This window comes from Equus asinus, chromosome 6, assembly GCF_041296235.1.
Source record: "Equus asinus isolate D_3611 breed Donkey chromosome 6, EquAss-T2T_v2, whole genome shotgun sequence".
Classification (NCBI taxonomy): Eukaryota; Metazoa; Chordata; class Mammalia; order Perissodactyla; family Equidae; genus Equus; species Equus asinus.
Window position 1 is genome coordinate 75,634,266 of NC_091795.1, and position 21,845 is coordinate 75,656,110.

Below are 21,845 nucleotides of genomic sequence, written 5' to 3' on the forward strand. Positions count from 1 at the left end.
ATCAACTTGCAGTAGTCAGAACAAAATTTAGAACAGTTTTTGATGTAGTTACACAGGTGCTCTACATTCTTGGTAACCATTTTGTCAATGAGAGTATAATCCTAGTAAATTGTAGACATCCATTTCTCTAGTCCAGACTTTGGGCAGCTGAGCTCAGGATATTTTCAGGCTATGATTCTTGTTTCTGGAATCTTATTTCAGGAGCTCATGTCCTATTTTGGCTCTTTAAATAATGGGTTTATTGACCTTCCAGGAGTGGTACAAATGATATGTTTAATTTGCTAATCTGACTTTAATGTTTTACGTATTGTTTAAGAGAGCTAGTTTACTCAGACTAAGAAACTTCAACTGTGATATTCATTGAAGCTACTGCAAACCTAAGTGGGAAACCCATGCCTTGTTTTGTTTTTTTTTATGTTTATAACTTTTTTCTTATCTTAAAATTAATACATACTTATTAGAGAAAATAGAAAAGAAAAATGAGCCTATTATATTACCTATAAAGGTAACTACTATTAACACCTTGGTGTAAATCCTTACAATCCTTTTTCTAAGCATTTAATATATAAAATATATTATTCCATACACATTGTTTTATAACATTAAGATTTTCCAGGGGCCAGCCCCCTGGCCAGGTGGTTAAGTTCGTGTGTTCTGCTTTAGTGGCCCAGGGGTTCGGTGTTTTGGATCCTGGGTGCGGACATGGCACCACTTGTCAGGTCATGTTGAGGTGGCGTCCCACATGCCACAACTAGAAGGACCCACAACTAAAATATACAAGTATGTACTGGGGGGGAATTTGGGGAGGAAAAGCAAAAAAAAAAAAAAAAAAAAGATTTTCCAACATCACCATGTGTTTTGTACAACATTTTTAATGTTGCCTTTTGTTTCCTTTAGTGGATTATTGTAGTTTGTTAAAGCCAGCTCCCTATCTTTGGACATTGGATTCTTTCCAAATTTTCGTAATTAGAAACAGTGCCATGATAAAAAACCTTGTAGCTGTACCTTTGTACATATTCATGAATGTTTTCTTGGGATAAATTTTTTAAAGAAGAATAACTGAGGTCAAAGAGGGTACAAATGTCTGAGGTTTTTGAATACATATTAGTAATTTGTCCAAGAGGTAACAAGTTGTACCTCCATTGGCAGAGTGTAAAAGTATTTTTTTCCCTACTCCTATCTCCATTATCAACACTGGATATAATCATTTTTTTAAAACATTCCAATTTGGTGGGTGTTGCATATTTTGTTGTTTCAATTTTCATTTCATTGATTTCAATTAACTTACTTTACACTTTTCAGAGTACTTGAAAAATGGACAGAATCTAAACAGTGGGTGGAAGAGACACTCTGGATGCGAATGGAAGGAAGTGTTTTAAATTTCGAATTAATACTAGTGAAAGATGAATGTAATGCAACAAATTGTAGTAGAAAGATAAATAAATCCCAGACTCCAGTCAATTGTCATTCAATTTATGGCCAAGGAAGCAGATGTTGTATACACTTAAACAAATGGACAATAACTCCAGAAAAACCGAATTGAAAGTTCTCAGGATTTATTTAAGCATACTGTAGAGTCATTACATGAGGACCAGTGTGCCATGTCATCTAATTCATTTTTAACTTGGTTCTATCTTGCTAAATGACACCCTCCTTCACCCCGTCATTAAAACTAGAAACTTGCATGTCATTGTTGACGCCCCACTTTCACTCACCAAAGTCCTATCCAGTCTTGCTTGTTCTACCTCTCAAATAGAGCTTGAAAGCACTTTTCTTCATCTTCACTGTTGCAACTCTTGTTCAAGTTACTATTATCTCTCACGTGGACAACTGTAATCACTTTTTAACTGGTTTTACAACGCAGCAGCTAAAGTGATCTTTTTAAACATGAACACCATGATGCCTCTTTCAATGTAGAACCTTCAGTGGCTTCCCGTTGTATTTAGGATAAAATCCAAACTCCTTACCGTCATCTCGTGCTTACCTCCCCACCCTCATCTCATTCCAGTCTCTCACTTGCTATCAGTCGTCTCAGTCTTTTTTCAGTTCTTAGAATTAGCCAAGCTCTTTCTCACCTCTAGGCCTCTGTGCTTGCTCTTCTCTGACTGGAAAGTTCTTCCTTGGCACTTTCAGGGCTAGTTCTATCCATCCTTAGACCTCAGCTTAAATGTAACCTTCCTAGATTCCTTGACTATCACATTAGTCTGTATTATAATACCCTGGTTATTTATTTCCAGCGCCTATCACAAAATGTCCTTATGCCATTTATCTGCTCACTTATTTATTTTTAAAGGAGTGAATAAATTAAAGAATAAATCAATACAAAAACCAAATGAGATCCCTCTTCACACCCACTAAGATGGCTATAATAAAAAAGACAGATAGTAACAAGTGTTAACAAGGATGTGGAGAAATTAGGACTGTCATACACTACTCTCATTGATCTAAAATTAATGGAAAACAGCCTGTCAGTTCCTCAAATCACTAAACATAGACGTACCATGTGATCTAGCAGTTTCACTCCTAGGTGTGAACCCATGAGAAATGAAAGCATATGTTCACACAAAAGCTTGTACACTAATGTTCATAGCAGCATTATTCATAATAGCCAGAAAGTGTAAACAATCTAAATGTTTATCAATTCATGAATGGATAAATAATACTTGGTATATCCATACAATTGAATATTATTTATCAATAAAAAGTAATGAAGTACTGATACATGCTACAACATGGATGAACCTTGAAAAAATTATGTTAAGTGAAAGAAGCTAGCTACAAAGCACCTCATATTATAATTCCACTTATGTGAAATATCTAGAACAGGCAAGTCTGTGGAGACAGAACGTAGAGTAGTGGTTGCCTAGGGCTGGAGGGTATGGGTGTTAAAGGTGATAGTTAAGGCATACAGATTTCGAGAGGGGGTAATGAAAATGTTCTAAAATTGATTGTAGTGATGCATACACAACTCTGAGAGTATACTAAAAGCTATTGAATTCTATACTTTAAATGAGTGAATTGTAAGGTATGTGAATTATATCTCAATAAAGCTGTTAAGAAAGATAAGTGAATGACCTTATGCAGAAAATGATTAACATGAAATCTCTAGTTTTAGTAGTGAAAGGTTGATCTTTAGGGGTGTTTTTTAGTGTTTTTTAAATTGAAATTATGATAGTTTACAACATTGTGAAATTTCAGTTGTACCTTATTTGTCAGTCATCTTATAGGTGCGCCCCTTCACCCTTTGTGCCCACCCCCCACCCCACTTTCCCCAGTAACCACTAATTGATCTTTAGTTTTAACATATTTCTCTTCAAATCTTACTTCTGCCATTTATTAGTTATATTGCTCTGGTGAAGTTACTTCATTTCTCTAAGCCTCAGTTACTCTTCTGTAAATTGAGGATGATAATCAAGTCAGAGGTGAGGGTTAAATGACACAATATGCATAAAACACTTAGCAAAGGGGTTGCTACACAGTAAACACTAGATATGTGTCATGATAAAAAACACTCAGCAAGCTAGGAACAGAAGAGCACGTCCTCATTCTGATAATGGACATATGTGGTAGACAGAATAATGGCCCCCCAAAGATGTCCACACCCTAATACCCAGAACTTGTGAATATGTTCTGTTACATGGCAAAGGAAAATTAAGATTGCAGATGGAATCTTTGCTCTCTTGGGTTAACAAAGGTCTTAAATATGATACAAAAAGCACAAATCCTAAAAGATATGAATGCTGAATAGAACTTCATAAAAATTAAAAACTGTTGACATTAAGTCAATAAAAAGAGAAATCACAAATTGGGAAAAAATATTCACAATCCATATATCTGACAAATGTTTTAATCATAGAATACTTAAAGAATTCTTATAACTCATTGTCATTAAGACATACATAGACAAAAGATTTGATTTATTTCACAAAAGAAGATTTTCATTTGGCCAATAAACACATTAAAGTAGCCCAACATCATTAGTCACAATGGAAATGTAAATTAGAACCACAATGAGATACTATTGCAAACTCATTACAATAACTACATTTTAAAAGACTGATAACACCAAGCATTGGAGAGGATGTGGACCAATTGGAAGTCTATTACACAAAGACAACTGTTTGGTAGTTTCTTATAACGTTAAACATGTACTTACCATGTGACCCATGAATCCCAATCCTAAATATTTACCTAATTAGATCCTATGTTTACACAAAGACCGGTACAGAAATGTTCATAGCAGCCCAGAACTAGAAACAACCTAAATGTCTATCAACAGAAAAATGGACAAGTGGGTAAATAAATTATGATATATCCATACAATGGAATAATAGCAATAAAAAGGAATGAACTTTTTTTATTTGTATGAATGAACTTTGATATGTATAACGGCATGGATGAATATAAAAAACCTTACACTGAGTGATAGAAGACAGACAGAAAAGAAATGAGACAGGAACCAGCCTAACGAGACAGGGTTGTCTGCAAGCCCCCTTGCCTAACAGGATAAGGCCCCTAACCAATTGGCAAGCTAGGAGAATCAGATAGAGGCCACCAAGATTCACATTCTGCAGCCTCTGGACTTTCCTGGGCTTACGCATGTGCCCTAACACCCAGAAGTCCACTGAAGGTGACCCTAACTCCATTACCATACTAAAAATCACACCCAGGGGTGGAGAGCTAGCATGCTAATGATACATGCACCATATGTAGTAGCATGCTATGTGACAGCGCAGGTGCAAGCACAACCCCACCTCTACACGCCATGACAAGGCGCTCCTCCCCAGACTTTGCCTAATAAAAGCCCCACAGTCCTGCTCCCTAATGAGCCAGTCACCTGCCCCTTTCCTTTCTGTACGGGCTCCCTTGTGCCTCTCCTGAGCACAAGCTAATAAACTTTTACTTTTCTATTCCCATGTGTTGTCTCTCTTGATTTCCATCCTGGGGGACAATAAGAACCCAATGTTCTGGCAACAGAATATATACTTTATGATTCCATTCATATGACATTCTAAACAAGAGAAATTTTAATTTACAGTGACAAAAAGCAGATTAGTGGTGGTCTGGGGTCAGAGCTGATGGGCAGGGAAACTGCCTACAAAGAGGCTTGAAGGAACTTTTTAAAAAAATTTTTAAAGATTTTATTTTTCCCTTCTTCTTCCCAAAGTCCCCCAGTACATAGTTGTATATTTTTAGTTGTGGGTCCTTCTAGTCACGGCATGCAGAACGCTGCCTCAGCATGGCTTGATGAGCGGTGCTAGGTCCACATGCAGGATCCCACTGGCGAAACCCTGGGCTGCCGAAGGAGAGCGCAAGAACTTAACCACTCGGCCACAGGGCTGGCCCCTGAAGGAACCTTTTAGGGTGATGGAAATCTTCTGTATTACATTTCTGGTGATCTTTATCAAAACTCATCCAACTGTACAATGTTAAATGGGTGTATTTTCATGTATGTAAACTATAATTCAATAAAGTTGATTTATAAAAAAAGAAGAGGCAAAGGACTTGAACATGGAATTCATACAATAAGGACTCAGAATTGCCAGCAAAGAACTCAACTTGACTAATAATCTAAAGAAAAGCATATTCAAGTAACAGTGAGATGCCATTTTAGATTTATTAGATTTGCAAAGATTTAAAAGAATGATAACACAAGTTTTGTTTCTCTTTGGATAGAATAATCTTTTGCCTTTTAAAAGAAGGATAGGGTTGGCCTGGTGGTGTAGTGGTGAAGTTCACACACTCCACTTTGGCAGCCCAGGGTTCACCAGTTTCTGGGCGTGGACCTACGCACTGCTCATCAAGCCATGCTGTGGCGGCATCCCACATAGAAGAACTAGAAGGACTTACAACTAGGATATACAACAATGTACTGGGGCTTTGAGGAGAAAAGAAAAAAGAGAGAAGGATTGGCAATGGATGTTAGCTCAGGGCCAATCTTCCCCACCAAAAAAAAAAGAATGATAACACAGTGCCCAATGTTGTGAGGGTATGAATGATTCTCCTCTTATGACACTGGTAATAGTAGTTTACATAGATACACCCTTATTCAAAAACAATTTGACAAATTATATAAATAATCTTTAAAAAGTACATTTTCTTTGACACAAATTTCCATTTTTTTAAAATTTCTGCTAAGGAAATATTCAGACAAGTGTGCACATATGTATGCATGAGGACACTTATCTCAGAGTAAAAACTGGATACAATTTAAATGTTCAGTGATAGGAGAATGGGTAAACAAATTACGGTACATCCATTTAATGAAATGATACACAGCTATTCATTAAGAATCATCTTTTAGAATATTTCATGACATGGAGAGAAAATCTCAAAATTTTTCATGAAGTGAAAAATATCTATTTGTAAAACAATATACTATGATCCCAATTTGTATATGATCCCAATATGCAATATATATTGTATATAACTGAAAGAGTAACATCTCAAAGTGTCAACAGAGATGTTTTTCGGGTAGTACTGTTACTGCGCAAGGGGCATGATCTGTTTGTTGCAAGACGAAAGCCAATCAGTCAAGAGGCAAGATGGGGGCAGAGAAAGGGCATTTTATTAAGTGATCAGCTAACTGATCAGAAAATGGTGGATTAGTGTCCTTAGAACCATTTTAAAGGGGTACAGAATCTTGAAGCAGTTATATAGGGCTACTGGCCTAGGAAGAGGGAGTCAGGAAGGTTGACCCCCTGGAATTGCAGACTAGGAGCCGCCACACCTGACCTTTCAACTGTCATTGATAATTTCCATCTGGGGCTCATTATATTCCTAGGGAACTTAAAAAATTATTGTTTTATCACAGGTGGGAGGTACAAATGCTGGCAGGGGCTGTAAAATCTACAGAGGGTGTACATCTCCTGGAGGGTGCATATTCCGCTGGGTTACTTAATCAGGGGTCATTCAAAGTTACAATATGGTTCCCTTTCTATAATATGGCTCCCCTTATGTCAACCTTGTGTTAGCCAGTGTCAGGATCATGGGTGGCTTTTGTGTTTTCTATACTAAAGATTTTCTGTGTTTTCCAAATTTTCTGAAATTAATATGTATATTTTAAATTAAAAAATATTTTTAAAAGATGAGATTAATTAGTTTCAAATGGCATATAAGTGCATCCTATGCAGTGCTTGCTATATTTTCTTCATTGTGCCAAGAAGGTAATTATCTCATTAATTGCATACGAAAATGCTTTTGCAGTATAAGCTTTTTAAAAACTAGAAAACACCATGTTTACTTTTCAAACATAAATAGGCTAAGCAAGGACTATTCTCAATAAAGTATGGTGGATGAATTATTTTAGATATTAACTAGCAAGCCCTACTCTTTTTTTTTAGTGTTATTTATTTATTAAGATTTTATTTTTCCTTTTCCTCCCCAAAGCCCACCGGTACATAGTTGTGTATTTTTATTTGTGGGTCCTTCTAGTTGTGGCATGTAGGATGCCGCCTCAGCATGGCCTGATGAGCAGTGCCATGTCCGTGCCCAGGATTCAAATCGGTGAAACCCTGGGCCGCCGAAGTGGTGTGTGCAAACTTAACCACTTGGCCACGGGGCCGGCCCCAAGTCTCTTTTTGTTTTTCCTCAAGATCATTCTCAATGGTCCTGAGTCCAATGACCCAGAAATCTAGAGCATCAGTGGTTGGGAGGGGGAAGCCCTCCCCACCTAGCTTCCAGAGTCTTCCCTGTAGCATTGAGGAAGTCTGAAATTCCCAGTCCTCCGTGTGGAAATGGGAGAAGCAGAGAGAGAGAGACTCAATATGTCAGCCAGGGGTGGAAAACACATATCCAAAGGTTGAGATATAGACTGCTGACGTGGAACAGAAGGAGAAAGTACCCATATCTTAGCAGTCTGGTGACAGCTGGCAGCCAGATGGAATCCACATCAGGAAAGGGAATTTGAGCCCAGGAGAACACTCGGGTTGAGTACACGAGGGACAAGTTCCATCACAGGAACTGAGTAGAGAAAAGGATTCTGATCCTCCTCATTGTGTTAGAGGCAGCTCTCGCATAAGCCCCCAGAAACTTACAACACATTCAAGGAAGGAAAGAGGAAAGAAAAAAGATCGAAGGAGTTTTAGGTTGGAATGTGACTAAATTATAAATCTGAATAGACTAAGCGCTCACTGAACTGGAGAAGTTTACCTCAAAATGGGTGGATTAGTTTTCTACCATCAACTGAAGTGGAGATTGTGTCAGAAAGCTACTGGATTTATAGAGAAATAAAGTTTGCATTTTTTTCACACCTGAGTTTGTTACTGTGAAATTCATACACTAAATCAAACAAAGGCAGTAGAGTCGTCATAAGTTACTCTTTTCAAAATATTTGCATTGTGAAAAAAAGAACTGAGTGGATAGGGCTGTGCTTTGTCTAAACAAATTATTGTGTAACTAATGGCGGAATATTAGGTAAGCTTTGGCCTAACCATCTCCCCTACACTCTCGCTTAGACTTTTAAATCACCCATAGTGGAAAAGTAATTGCAAATAGTTTGTAGAACACTAGTCAAATTTACTTACCCAGTTTCCGACAACCCATTCTCTTACTGCTCTTACTCCTAGAATTATAAATTCGAGAGAGACGTCAGAGTTAATCCCACTTCCCGCATGAGGCAAACACTGACCTCCTAAAGAATCCGTGCCAGTTAGCTCCTAAGGCAATACTTGACGTGACAAGGTACAATGGAACCCATTCCAGCGAGTGTAAGCAGAAAAGAAATTTATCAAGGATATCAGATAGCTCAGAGAGTCTTCAGGAGGGTCCAGAGAACCAGACTGGGAGGTTATGCAGGCAAGAACAGGTCTTTTCAGTGCTGGATCCCTCAAACGGAAACGCCACTGTTGCCACCGGCTCTGCAGGACGCTAGAGCGGGAGCAGCTGTGCCGCTGCTTCCAAAAGAAAGTCACAAGTTGGGTGTCTGCCTGCTCTTTCACCTGGGCGACTTTCGCATGGGCACTACCTTGGTTCCAAATTGCAGTCTCATATTGGCTTCCAGTCAGCAGAACCCTGGGGCTGTGTGCACACTAACTTCTAGGGAAGCTGTGAAAAAAGGTTTCTGGCTTCTACTTTGGGCTGTGGGCTTCACAATTTGGAAATTGTACCCAAACACTGGAAGGGCATTCAAAAATGCAAAGCAAAAAGCATGACTACCCTGAGGAAGGGCATTATCATTGGGCTTCTTTAACATTTTGAATGAAACACTGGCTCCTTGTAAATGACATTTCTTTGTCATGAACATCTGAAACATGCCCCTCTTCCCTATGCCATGCCTCTGCAAATATGTGAGCACTAATATCAAATCTCCTTAAAGATTTTTCTTCTTGCCAAATATTTCCAGTTTTTTCAAATGTTAATTTTAGGACAGGATTTCAGTACCCTTGAAAGTCAATAATCTGTCCTCCAGCATTTAGTGTCTTCTACTGAAGCCTCTCTTATATAGTACATCTGAATTATGAGACAGTCTAATTGTAAGGGGTGAGGATGTGGAATTACAGATGTACTTATATATATTTTACATAAATATCATATATATAAAGCTGAAGATAATAGGTACAATGTACCCCTACTTCCTGAAGGAATTACTCAAGGTGATTTGACCCTCCTTTCCTAAGGCATATTAGGAAGTTGCCAAGCACGACTTGACCCAAGAACCTCCCCTGCCACTGACTATAAGGGCAGAACACTAGCAAAATTCTAGAACAACTATTAGAGTTATGAATTATAGGCCCCAGAGAGAAAAAATATTATGACTTTTTCCCTCCTTTCCCATTAAACTGGGAATGAAAAGCATGAGTATCTATAAATGCTTAAAGTCACAGCATAGCACTGATGTGGTGCTTTTGGATACAGTATCTAAGTTGATATTCATAACAATCCTGGCGCAAGCTGGGTTGCCACCATTTTACTGCTAAGAACCTTACGTGACTTGTTTTAGTTGCAAGATGGAATCCACACTTGAACTCAGGTCTTTTGGCTCCAGAGCCCTGGGCATTTCCACTATGCCACAGTCCCAGGATAACAAGGGGTGGGAGAGACTGAGAGGAAGAGCAAAAGGGCGAGGGATGTAGCTCTTGGCACTTACTCAGGATGCCAAAATTTCTAGTAAATTATCTATTCCAAATGCATTGAAAACACCTGACTGCAAATCCATTTGCAAAAGGAACTGGTGCAGCCACATGGAGGATGTGCTTGCATGAATTCCTGATGTGAATCCAGCTCTTGCGTCTTTAAGCTCGTTTCACTTCTTTCCCTGGCTGCGTCTGCTTACATACATCTTCTTTTTCGAAACTGGTGGTACTTCTGTCCAAACCATTCTTACTATGATTTGAGAAAAGAAAAAGAACTTCTTTTACGATCCCTTGCCACATCTACAGGAAAAGGTAGGCTTTATTGTGAAACAGAAAGCAAATAACAAGAAACTGTATTTTTTTTTTAGGAAGATTGACCCTGAGCTAACATCCGTTGCCATTCTTCCTCTTTTTGCTTGAGGCAGATTGTCCCTGAGTGAACATCTGTGAGAACATCCTGTACTTTATACATGGGATGCCACCCAGCATGGTTTAATGGGTAGTGTGTAAGTCCACACCAGGGATTTGAACTGGCGAACCCCAGGCCAATGAAGCCGAGCATGCGAACTTAACCATGGCACACCAGGACTGCCCCAGAAATTTTACTTTAAGAGTGGCTTTCTATCCACCAAGAAGAGAGAGCAACCGGATTGCTCAACCAGGTACCATGGAGAGAGAGAATGGGATTTTTTGGGGGGGGGGGGTGGGGGGGGGTGGGAGAGAGGATTGGTCCTGAGCTAACATCTGTTGCCAATCTTCCTCTTGGTTTTTTTTTCTCCCCAAAGCCCCAGTACATAGTTGTATATCCTAGTTGTAGATCATTCTCGTCCTTCTATGTGGGATGCCAGCTTGATGAACGGTGTGTAGGTCCATGCCCAGGATCTGAACTGGCAAACCCTGGGCCGCTGAAGTGGAGGGCATGAACTTAACCACTCAGCCACGGGGCCAGCCCCAAGAGTGGGATTTTTAAGTGGGTTTTGCAACCAAATATTGAAATTTGGATTTACATTCGTTTAAAGCTTTTGTCTGCTGGGTATAAAAACCTTAACTCCAAAGAACATGGTTTCGCATGGCTGGCTGGATTTGCCTGCAGGGAAACTTTTAGGGGCAGTCAGTCTGATCTGGGGGCCTTCATCAGTCCCTTGGAATTGCTGTATAAATGCACTTTAAGTCAGAGGGATGAATCTGTGTTTACTATGAGACAAAGTGAAGGGAAGGACTTTGAGATAATTTTTGGCCTTATAGAAATGAAACCTACTCTTGTTCCTTAGACTATTGTTAGAGTTGAAGATCAGAGCTCAAAAGACCTGGGGGGACAACTCAGTCCATCCATTCCTCTGAATTACTGACAAGAAACCTGATATCTGGACAGAGAAGTGAAGGAAACCACTGTTTACAGGACCCCTATTATTGATGGGGTCTTTACATACTTTATCTCAGTTAATCCTTACAACCCTGGTTTTAGAGAGGGGGAAATATGGTGGAGAGAATTAAATGACTTGCTTCAAGTCACGCAGCTAATTTGTCTACAGAACTAGGATAGAACACAGGCTCCTATTACTGTTCTCTTAACAGGTCAGGACACTTCTGTAATACTAATTGCAGGAGTCTGCCTGGGCTAACATAACAAAATACCACAGACCGGGTGGCCTACGCAACACAAAGTTATTTTCTCACAGTTCTGGAGGCTAGAAGTCCAAGATCAAAGTGTCTGCAGGTCTGACTTCTTCTGAGGCTGCACTCCTTGGCTTCAGATGGTTGCCTTCTCCCTGCGTCCTCCATGGTCTCTCCTCTGGGCGTGCATCCCTGGGGTCTCTCTTTGTGGGTCCAAATCTCCTCTTGTAAGGATACCAGTCAGATTAGATTAGGGCCACCCTAATGGCCTCATTTTAACTTAATTACAGATCTTCCTTGACTTATGATGGGGGTTTACATCCCAATAATCCCATCGTAAGTTGAAAATATCCTAAGTCAAAAACGCATTTAATACACCCAACCGACAGAACGTCATAGCTTAGCCTAGCCTACCTTAAATGCGCTCAGAGCACTTCCATTAGTCCACAGCCAGACAAAATCATTTAACACAAAGTCTATTTTATAATAAAGTGTTGTCTATCTCATGTAATTTATTGAGTACTGCACTGAAAGCAGATAACAGAACAGTTGTACGGGGACAGAATGGTTGTAAGTGTATCAGTTGTTTACCCTCGTGATCACGTGGCTGACCGGGAGCTGTGGCTCACCGCCACTGCTGCCCAGCATCATGACAGAGTCCATACTGCATATCAATAGCCCGGAAAAAGATCAAAATTCAAAGTATAGTTTCTACTGAATGTGTATCGCTTTCACACCATTGTAAAGTTGAAAGATTCTAAGTCAGTCAGGCACTGTCTGTACATCTTTAAAGGCCCTATCATCAAACACAGTCCCATTCCGAGGTGGCAGGGGCTGGGACTTCAATATACGATTTTGAAGGAACACAATGTAGCCCAAAACACTAATGTTAACAATAACATGTGAGATTGCTGGAGTCTACTTGAGATCTAAGAACACTCCAGTCTAGAACCTTCTTACTAGAAAGGAAGACAGATAACACCCACTGACTGTCTCTGTTCCAACTGCTTTCCCATTTAATCTTCACGGCAGTCCTAGGAGATGAGTTTTATTCATGTCAGTGTTTCAGATAAAGAAAGCAAGACTCAGAGAAGTAAGGGTACTCATCTAATAAACTGCAGAGTGAGGATTTGAATTCAGGACTGCAAGGCCAAAGTTCACACACATTTTCCTCTTCTGTGTGGTGCCTCTCTGCTCCCATTATATATAACTTTTCTCTCATTTCATCCATATGTTGTGGGAATGACTCCATAGACACGGGTTATATGGGTCCCAAGAAACTTCAGTTCTCTAAGGAGCTCATGTAACCATTTGGAAGAAAATACCCATTTTTAGAATTAGTTCTAAATATTATTTTCCAAAGTACAAATATAGGAAATGGATTTCTTCCACGCAGTTCAATTGTTTACTAGACAGCTTGCTTGGGGTGGGGAGTGTTCAGAGCCATAGCCGTGATGCAGGGGAGCAAACTGGTCACAGCCCTGTACTTCATACCAGTGGGTAACTGAGAGTGAACTATCTGGGCTTCAGACTATGCGTAGATTTTATTCTCGAGAGCAGCCAATAACTAGTCAATTGTCACTGACTTGGTTCCCTGATCCGGTCACAGACTCTCTCTGTGGGTAGGAAGAATACTTTCAGTATCCAAACTGAATATGAATTTTTAGCATCTTCAGCCTCAGCTGAGATTCCTGCCTGATGATCCACGGAGCAATTATAATTGACTATTTTAGCAAAGTGACTGGATGGCCGGGTCTGGGGCTAGTTTAATCTGTTTACATGTGAATATAAGGAACTTCTTGGCTCCTTCCTCTACCTTCTTCCTCTTTTTTCTGTTTTCCCTTAAACTCTGACCACGACCTCTGATGGAGGTCTGATTCCTCTCACACCCACCCCTTTTTGATGGGGTAGAAAGGGAGGGAAGAAACTATAGTTGCTGCTATTTACGGAGTCCTTTCTGTGTGCCGGTCACTATTCTTTGGTCGAGGTCTCCCAGCCTATCACTGGTGGAGCTGGAATCTGAACTCAGTCCTGACATCAAAATAGGCCCTTGCTCACACTCCTGTGCTACCCAATCCTTATTTTCAGGCTGGTTGCCCGATGGCCTTTTCCCTAAAGAGCTGCTTCCTCTGCCCAGAAATAGCCTTTCCTCTTTACAGGCCGGTGAACTTTGGTTTCCTTCAAGAACTACTCAAAAGTCACCTCTTCCAGGCAGAATTAAATATCCCTCTGCAGGGTTCCCCTAGAACACTGACCTTCAAACTTTTATTGATCACAACTCACAATGAGAAACAGATCTTAACATCAGCACCCAGTGCTGGGATATATAATTAACCGGAACAAAACTTTCATGAAAAAATACAATGCATTCTGATTTCACCTTTAATTCTATTTCATATTTTAAAAATGCACTAATTGTAACCCACTTAAAATGATATCATGACCTCCTAATGAGTTGACCAGTTTGAAAAACTGCCTGGGAAGACACTCTTTCTTCCTTTGACAGCTTTTCTTGCTTCGCTCATCTCTGAAAGCCTTGGATCCTCTGGCTCCCCACACAGACACACTGGGGCCCAGTTCTTTAATGCCATATCCATTAGCTGTCTAAGATGAAGTTCCTTTTTGTTTTTTGGTGAGGACGGCTGTCCCTGAGCTAACGTCTACTGCCAGTCTTCCTCTTTTTCTTTGAGAAAGATTATCCTTGAGCTAACATCTGTGCCAAACTTCCCCTATTTTGTATGTGGGACACCATCACAGCGTGGCTTGATGAGCAGTGTGTAGGTCAGTGCCCAGGATCTTAACCTGTGAACCCTGGGCTGCTGAAGCAGAGCGTGCAAACTCAACCACTACACCACCAGGCCAGACCCCCATTTTGATCTTATTTGTCCAGTGATGAAAAGTTTGGTCCTAAGAGCATGACTATTTGTACCTTGGTTGGGTGTACCTAGCATATTTGACAGTTAAGCAAATAATTTTGAACATCCCTCTCCTTTATACAACGCTATTTTCAATAATAATCATATAACAAATTAATGATAGTAATGGCCAGAAAAGAAGCCCAGACAGTGACAATTTTCTTTTTTTTTTTTTAATTTTTAATTGTGGTAAAATATATGTAATGTAAAACTTACTGCCTTAACCTTTTTTTTTTTTTTTGAGGAGGATTAGCCCTGAGCTAATGTCTGCTGCCAATCCTCCTCTTTTTGCTGAGGAAGATTGGCCCTGAGCTAACATCTGTGCCCATCTTCCTCTACTTTATATGTGGGACACCTGCCACAGCATGGCTTGATAGGTGGTGCGTAGGTCCGCACCCAAGATCTGAACTGGCAAACCCTGGGCTGCCGAAGAACATGCGAACTTAACTGCTACACCACCAGGCTGGCCCTTCATCTTCAGCAGTTTTTAAGTGTACAATTCAGTAGTGTTATGCACATTCACATTGTTGTACAATCAATCTCCAGAACTTTTGCATTTTGCAAAGTTGAAACTCTGTATCCATTAAGCAACAGCTCCCCATTTTCTCCTCCCCATAGTCCCTGGCAACCACCATTCTACTTTTTGTTTCTATGAATTTTACTATTCTAGATATGTCATATAAGTGGAAGCATATAGTATTCATCTTTTTGTGAATAGATTATTTCACCTAGCATAATGTCCTTAAGGTTCATCCATACTGTAGCTTGTGACAGGATTTCCTTCCTTCTTGAGTCTGAATAATATTTCATTTTATGTATATACTACATTTTGTTTGTTCATTCATCTGTCACTTAACACTTGAGTTGCTTCTACCCAAGTGGTTCTCATGAATAATGCTGCTATAAATATGGTTGTACAAATATCTCTTTGAGACTTTGCTTTCAATTTTTTGGATATACACCCAGAAGTGGAATTGCTGGATCTTATGGTAATCCTATTTTTAATTTTTTGAAGAACTGCCAGACTGTTTTCCATAATAGCTGCACCATTTTTCATTCCTATCAACAGTGCACAAGGGTTCTGATTCCTCCACATCCTCATCAATACTTGTTATTTTCTGTTGTTGTTTTTTGTTTTTAATAGTAGTCATTCTAATAGGCCTGAGGTGATATCTCATTGTGCTTTTGATTTGCATTTCCTTTATGATTAGTGATGTTGAACATCTTTTCATATGCTTATTGGCCATTGTTTATCTTCTTTGGGGAAATGTCTACTTAATTCTTTCCCCTTTCTTTTTTTTTAAATTTTTGCTGAGGAAGATTCACCCTGAGCTAACATCTGTACCAATCTTCCTCTATTTTGTATGTGGGTTGTCACCACAGCATGGCTGCAGACAAGTGGTGTAGGTCCATACCTGGGAACCAAACCTGAGCCACCGAAGTAGAGTGTGCAGAACTTAGCCACTAGGCCATAGGGCTGGCCCCTCTTTGCCCATTTTTGAATCTAGTTTTTTATTTGTTGTTGTTGTTTTATAGTGATAATTTTCTTTTATTAAACTTTGTGTGCATAATCATAGCAGTAAAAATAAATAAATAAACTAGAGTAAACACTGCAGTATAAAAAAAATGAAAAATTTATACCTACATATTGGTCCAGCATAGTGATGAACAATCAAATCCCTTTTCAAACCTTACCTTCTGCAACCTTGTCAATGACTTTAGCAACCTGATCATTGTGCATATTTGTGTTCAAGAGACAGTAATACCAGAATTTTCAATATATCTTAGCTCATAGTTAAATGAAGAACACTTTCTAAAAATTTTAATTTCAAAAAATTTCTTTCAAATGAGGCAACATAAAAAAATAGTTATAAGGATAAGTTCAGCAGAAATTCGTAAACATTCTGTTTCATATTATATTCCAGAACTTGAAATATGGTGTATGCCTTTGTTTCTTTGGGATTGATTGTGGTGACTTTTAAAGTCACTAAAGTCTGTAGTAAAATTAATAAATTAATTAAAGATCTCCCATATGTAAACCTAGAGGAGGCTCAAGCTGGATATTTCCCCATCCCCAGGTCAGCTGGGCTCTGATAATAGCCCTGTAGGTGAGGCTCTGGTAAAATTTGTCTTGAGGGCAGTCCTTTTTAAGAAGAATAGAATGCTCTGGGTCTATTTCAAAATGGCTACTTTTCCCTTCCCCTTGCTGGAAGCATGAGACAGGATTTTTCTCTGTCAATGAAAATAACCAATAACCATTCTATAGATAAGAGAGAGAAGGTGACTTTTACCTGAACCAGGTTAAGAACTATGATCCGGGAAGGCAGTCTCCACAAAGGAAGAAAGCGTTCCAGAGAAGCACGGTTTTCAGTACAGTTTTATACCTTTTTAGAACAAAGAACAGACGTCAAACATGCCCAGGATACACATTCATCGAAATTTCAACGAGATATTTAGTTGTAGATTAGCGGGTGAACATGACCCTGATGTCCAGGAAAGGAAGCTTATCTTCAGAAGTACTGATACTGGCACCATAGGAAAGGAAGCATGCATCCTTATCCTCAGACTGCATTCTTTTACTTTGAGATAATGTTTAATCCATTCTTTACTTCAGCAGTTAAAGCAGATGTACCACAAATGTTTCACAGGCCATAAGTCAGGCTCCTTTAGTTGAGACCAAATCAGGTCTAAACCAGACTAGCTATCCCATACATCTCAACATGTGAAAATTTCTCATCACTCTAATCTTCATTATGAGAACTTGGCAGGACTCTTGGAGGTAAAACTCACAAGAGCCTGGGGGCCTTCCTAAGACTAGCCTCTCCTGGAGGTTTTAATTCTCATACTTGTCTACACTGAGCCTCTAGCAATTTGCCAATCATGGTTTAGGATTTCCTAACAGGATACTGGTTCCTCAGAGGTTTCTGCTCATGAGTTCCTGCTCCTTGCGGGTTTCTGCTCCAGTAAATTGTGATTCTCTTTCTCTGTATCCACCTGACTGTCTCTCCAATTTTAGGGCAGCAATTTGCCTGTGACCTCAATTCTCTGATATATCTAAAGAGAATTACTGATTTTCAGTTTATTCAGCTTTTTACTTGATATTAGGTTAGAGTAACAACTTCCTTACATGCCAGACCAGAGACCAGAAGTCAAAAAGGCTTCTTTTAAAAATAGAAATCAATAAACTAATCTTAAAATTTATATGGAAATGCAAACAATTCTAAAAAAGAATAAAATTAAAGTATTTACGCTACCTGATTTTAAGATTTATTTTAAGGATACAATGATCAAGACCATGTGATATTGGAATAAGGACAGACATATAAATCAATAGAACAGAATAGAATCCAGGAATAGCTTCACAAATTCAATGGGTAAAAGATACTCTTTTCAACCAATCATGCTAGAAAAACCAGATATCCCTATGGGGAAAAAAATGAACCTCAACTCTTTATTTCACATCATAAACCAAAATTATCTCAAAATGGATCAATGACCTAAATGTAAAAGCTAAAATTATAAAACCTCTAGAAGAAAACTTACATGAAAATCTTTGTGGCTCAAGACAACAATGATTTTGTAGATAGAAGACAACTAGCATGAATCAAAGAAGAAAAAGTAAGTTGGACTTCATAAAAATGGAAATGTTTTGCTCTTCAAAAGATGTAAGTGAATGGAAAGGCAAACCATTGTATTAATCATGTTTTAAATTTTCTATATTTTATGATGCTTTGCTATCCTGGGAGCTTTGCTGGCTGGGAGAGACTGCCCCTACCAGGGCTAGCAATTTCCTAGGGATAGCAAAAAACTTGCCTGTGAGTGTGCCTTTCATATACAAACCAATCAACCCCGAAATCCATATCCCCAGCCACTAACTTCATCTAACTCTCACACCCAAACACCAATATATCCCCTGGCCTAAATTACTACAGGGCTACCCTGTAGAGCCCACAGTCTGCTGAAATTATTCAAATTACCCAATCTTAAACTTGCTCAAACTTGCCTACCTTGCCTCACTCATTCCTTCCTATGAAAACTGTAAGAGAGGCTCTGGGCTAAGCTTTTTTCCTTTGCTCCTTCTGCCTCCTGATCAACTCTGGTACTTCCCTGTGTGGTCCTGTGGGACCCTGTATGGCATGGCACGTCCTCCTTCTCTTGGGAATTGTAAGTAATAAAACTTCTCTCATTGGCATTGACCTCTCCATTTTGTCACTCAGTTATCTCTATAAATTAAATCCCAGGTACCATCAAAACAACCACAGATTAGAAGAAAATATTCACAACACATATATCTGACAAAAAACTTGCATCTGGAATTTATGAAGAACTCAAAAGTCAATAATAAAAAGACAAGCCAATTTGTAAAATGGGCAAAAGATTTGTACAGATACTTTACAAAAGATTTATGAACTAACAAAAAGGTACAGGAAAAGATGCTCAACATCATTAGTCATCAAGAAAACTAAAAATACATAATGAGATACCACTACCAACTCATTAGAATGGCTAAAATTAAAAATATGGATAATGGCAAGTGCTAGTAAGGATTTGGAACAGCTGGAACTGTTGGTTTTACATGCCAGTGGGAATATAAAATGGTATAACCACTTTGAAAACCAGTTTGGCACCTTCTATAAAATTAACATACACTTACATATGACCCAGGAATTCCACTTGTAGGTATTTTACCCAAGAGAAATGAAAACATATGTATGAAAGGATACTTGTACATGAATGTTCATAGCAGCTTCATTCATAATAGCCAAAAACTGGAAACAAACTAAATGTCCATCAATACGAGAATTGATAAGTAAACTAATCTGTTCATACAATGGAATATTGCTCAGCCACAAAAAGGAGTGAACTACCAACACATGCAAACAATAAGGCAAATCTCAAAAACATGCTGGTAAGTGAAAGGAGCCAGACACAAGTGCACATACTGTATTTTTTCATTTATATGTACTTCTAAAACAGGCAAAACTAATTTATAGTTGAAATCAGACCAGTGGTTGCTTTGGTGGGGAATAGGAGGGATGGACCATACAGGGACACAAGGGAACTTTCGGTAGTGATGGAAATATTCTAAATCTTGACAGGGGTATTATCGACTTGGGTGTATATGTTTGTCAAAGACTCTTTGCATTTTATTGCATGTAAATCATACTTTGAAGAGGTTGATTTTAGAAATGAGGCAGTTTAATACTTAACTGATATAGAAAGGTCTCAAAAATATAGTAAATAAAAAAAATGAATGTCAAACATTAGGTATGTTGTGTCCTTATTTGGTGTGGGGAGAAAAAAAAGAAGTACAGAAGTGACAATGGTTGCTGCTTGATAGTTTCTGGTTCTGTTTTGGTAGTTTTACAGAATGAGGAGCAGCTTTACAGAAAGAAGAGGACAATACTGGGATCATCTTTGACCTGTCCACTTGGAAATAATATCATCTACTGAGTTATAGAAAGGTGAAGAGCTTTTATTCACAACAAGTAAGTGCACTAGAAATAAAATCTGGGGGCTGGCTCCATGGCCGAGTGGTTGAGTTCGCGTGCTCTGCTGCAGCGGCCCAGGGTTTGGATCCTGGGTGCGGACATGGCACTGCTCGTCGAGCCACGTTGGGGCGGTGTCCCACATCCCACAACTAGAAGGACCTGCAACTAAGATATACAACCATGTACTGGGGGGTTTGGGGAGATAAAGCAGAAAAAAAAAAAATGATTGGCAACAGTTGTTAGCCCAGGTGCCAATCTTTAAAAAAAAAAAAAATCTGCCTTATTATATAGTGTGCTACCAAATACTGATGATATTGAATAGAAAATCAATTCATGCCTTCCCCCGACTAGTTATATGTGGAAGTCCTGATAAACATTCTTCTGTGATTTTCAGAATTCAGTTACAAACATGGCAGCCCGTGATAAAAGGCAGAACCAAAAATAGGGTAGGACTCACACAAAGAGTGACAAGGTGCATGTTTTAAAATATTGGTCCCCTGCCATCACCTCTTCAGCCATATCCTTCTATCCAGAAAACAGAGAGATATACCTGTCAAGATCATTCTGAAGAAACACAGTGTAGATCTAAGTGGTAACCAAAATGTAACGCTTTGATGACGGGGTGTAGACCTGCATTAACCAATGTAGCAGCCACTGGCCATGTTGTTTATTTAAATGTGAATTTAAATAAATAAAAATTAAATAAATTTAAAATTCAGTTGCATAGTCACATTAGCCACATTTCAAGTGCTCGATAGCCACATGTGGCTAATGGCTACTCTCTCAGACAGCGCAAATATAGAACATGTCCATCATATCAGAAATTCTACTGTACAGTGGTGGTCTAGATGAAGAGACATTCTGATGAGAATGAATACTGAGTGAACGAACGAACAGCTTGCGTTTATCTGACTTCTTGGTAAGAGAGGGGTATGATAGTCCACACACAGGGAGCTATACCATGGTTACTAATAAGGACATCTTACAGTTACATAGCAGTACACTTTTCAAATTTTAAAACATTTTTATGAATGTGACTTTAGTCAATATTTTTCATGACAGTTAATAGTTAAAGTATCAATGTCTTAGTTCTATAGCTGAAGAAATGTAGCCTCAAAAAGTATAGTTTTATGACCTTGCAGAGGTCTCTGGGACTTTCCTAGGTGACGTTTCTTCAACAGTAAAATGAAGATCGTGGCTAGACCCAGACTTAGAGGTCATCTCCAGAGGGAGGATGTAGAAGCCAGGAGAACAGATGAGACCCCAGAGGGAGAGACATGAGACTCGCTGACAGGACATGTAGACAAAGATGTGGTAACATTCCAGCTGAGGCTAGTGGTAGAGATCTGCACCAGAGAGAAAGGGAAGCTGGGTGGGATTCTGGGAGTTGGAGTGCCTGATGGTACCTTTCAGACCAGAGAGGGCTTGGGGCCTTTGGGAGGACCACATCCACTTGGATGAGTCCAGAAAGATTTGAAAACCAGGAGCAGCCCAGCCCAGCAAGACAACTAGTGCAGACAGCATCTGAGAGTGAAAAACCAGGGAGACATTTCTCCGAGCTGTCGTAGACTGCCTGGGTCTGCATTTGAAAGTTAGATCTTGGAGAGCCAGACACAGAAATGACACAGCTTCCCCAGGGACGAGGAGAGGTGGGAGCTTACACTGGACACAAACAGCTGTTTTGCAGTCATACTCTTCAGAAATGACCAAACTCTATGGGAGATAAAAGGTACTACTCCTTTTAGTGGTGA

The 21,845-nt window shown here is 39.3% G+C and overlaps 1 protein-coding gene across 11 annotated transcripts in view; it reads left to right on the forward strand.

Moving 5' to 3' along the window:
• The first annotated feature begins 10,498 nt into the window (after nucleotides 1-10,498).
• NLRC4 (NLR family CARD domain containing 4) overlaps nucleotides 10,499-21,845 on the forward strand; it is a 59,323-nt gene continuing 47,976 nt past the window's right edge. For 6 of the 11 annotated variants that reach the window (XR_011504111.1, XR_011504112.1, XM_070512305.1 and 3 more), the window contains exon 1: nucleotides 10,510-10,735. Coding sequence is in view for 6 of the 11 variants with exons in the window: in XM_070512305.1 (XP_070368406.1) it covers nucleotides 10,648-10,735 (88 nt within the window). In the remaining 5 variants the exon portion in view is untranslated. Of the gene's footprint in view, nucleotides 10,736-19,964; nucleotides 20,092-21,845 lie in introns of all 11 variants that reach the window. The other 5 variants (XR_011504113.1, XM_070512301.1, XM_014854946.3 and 2 more) reach the window with 2 other exon arrangements.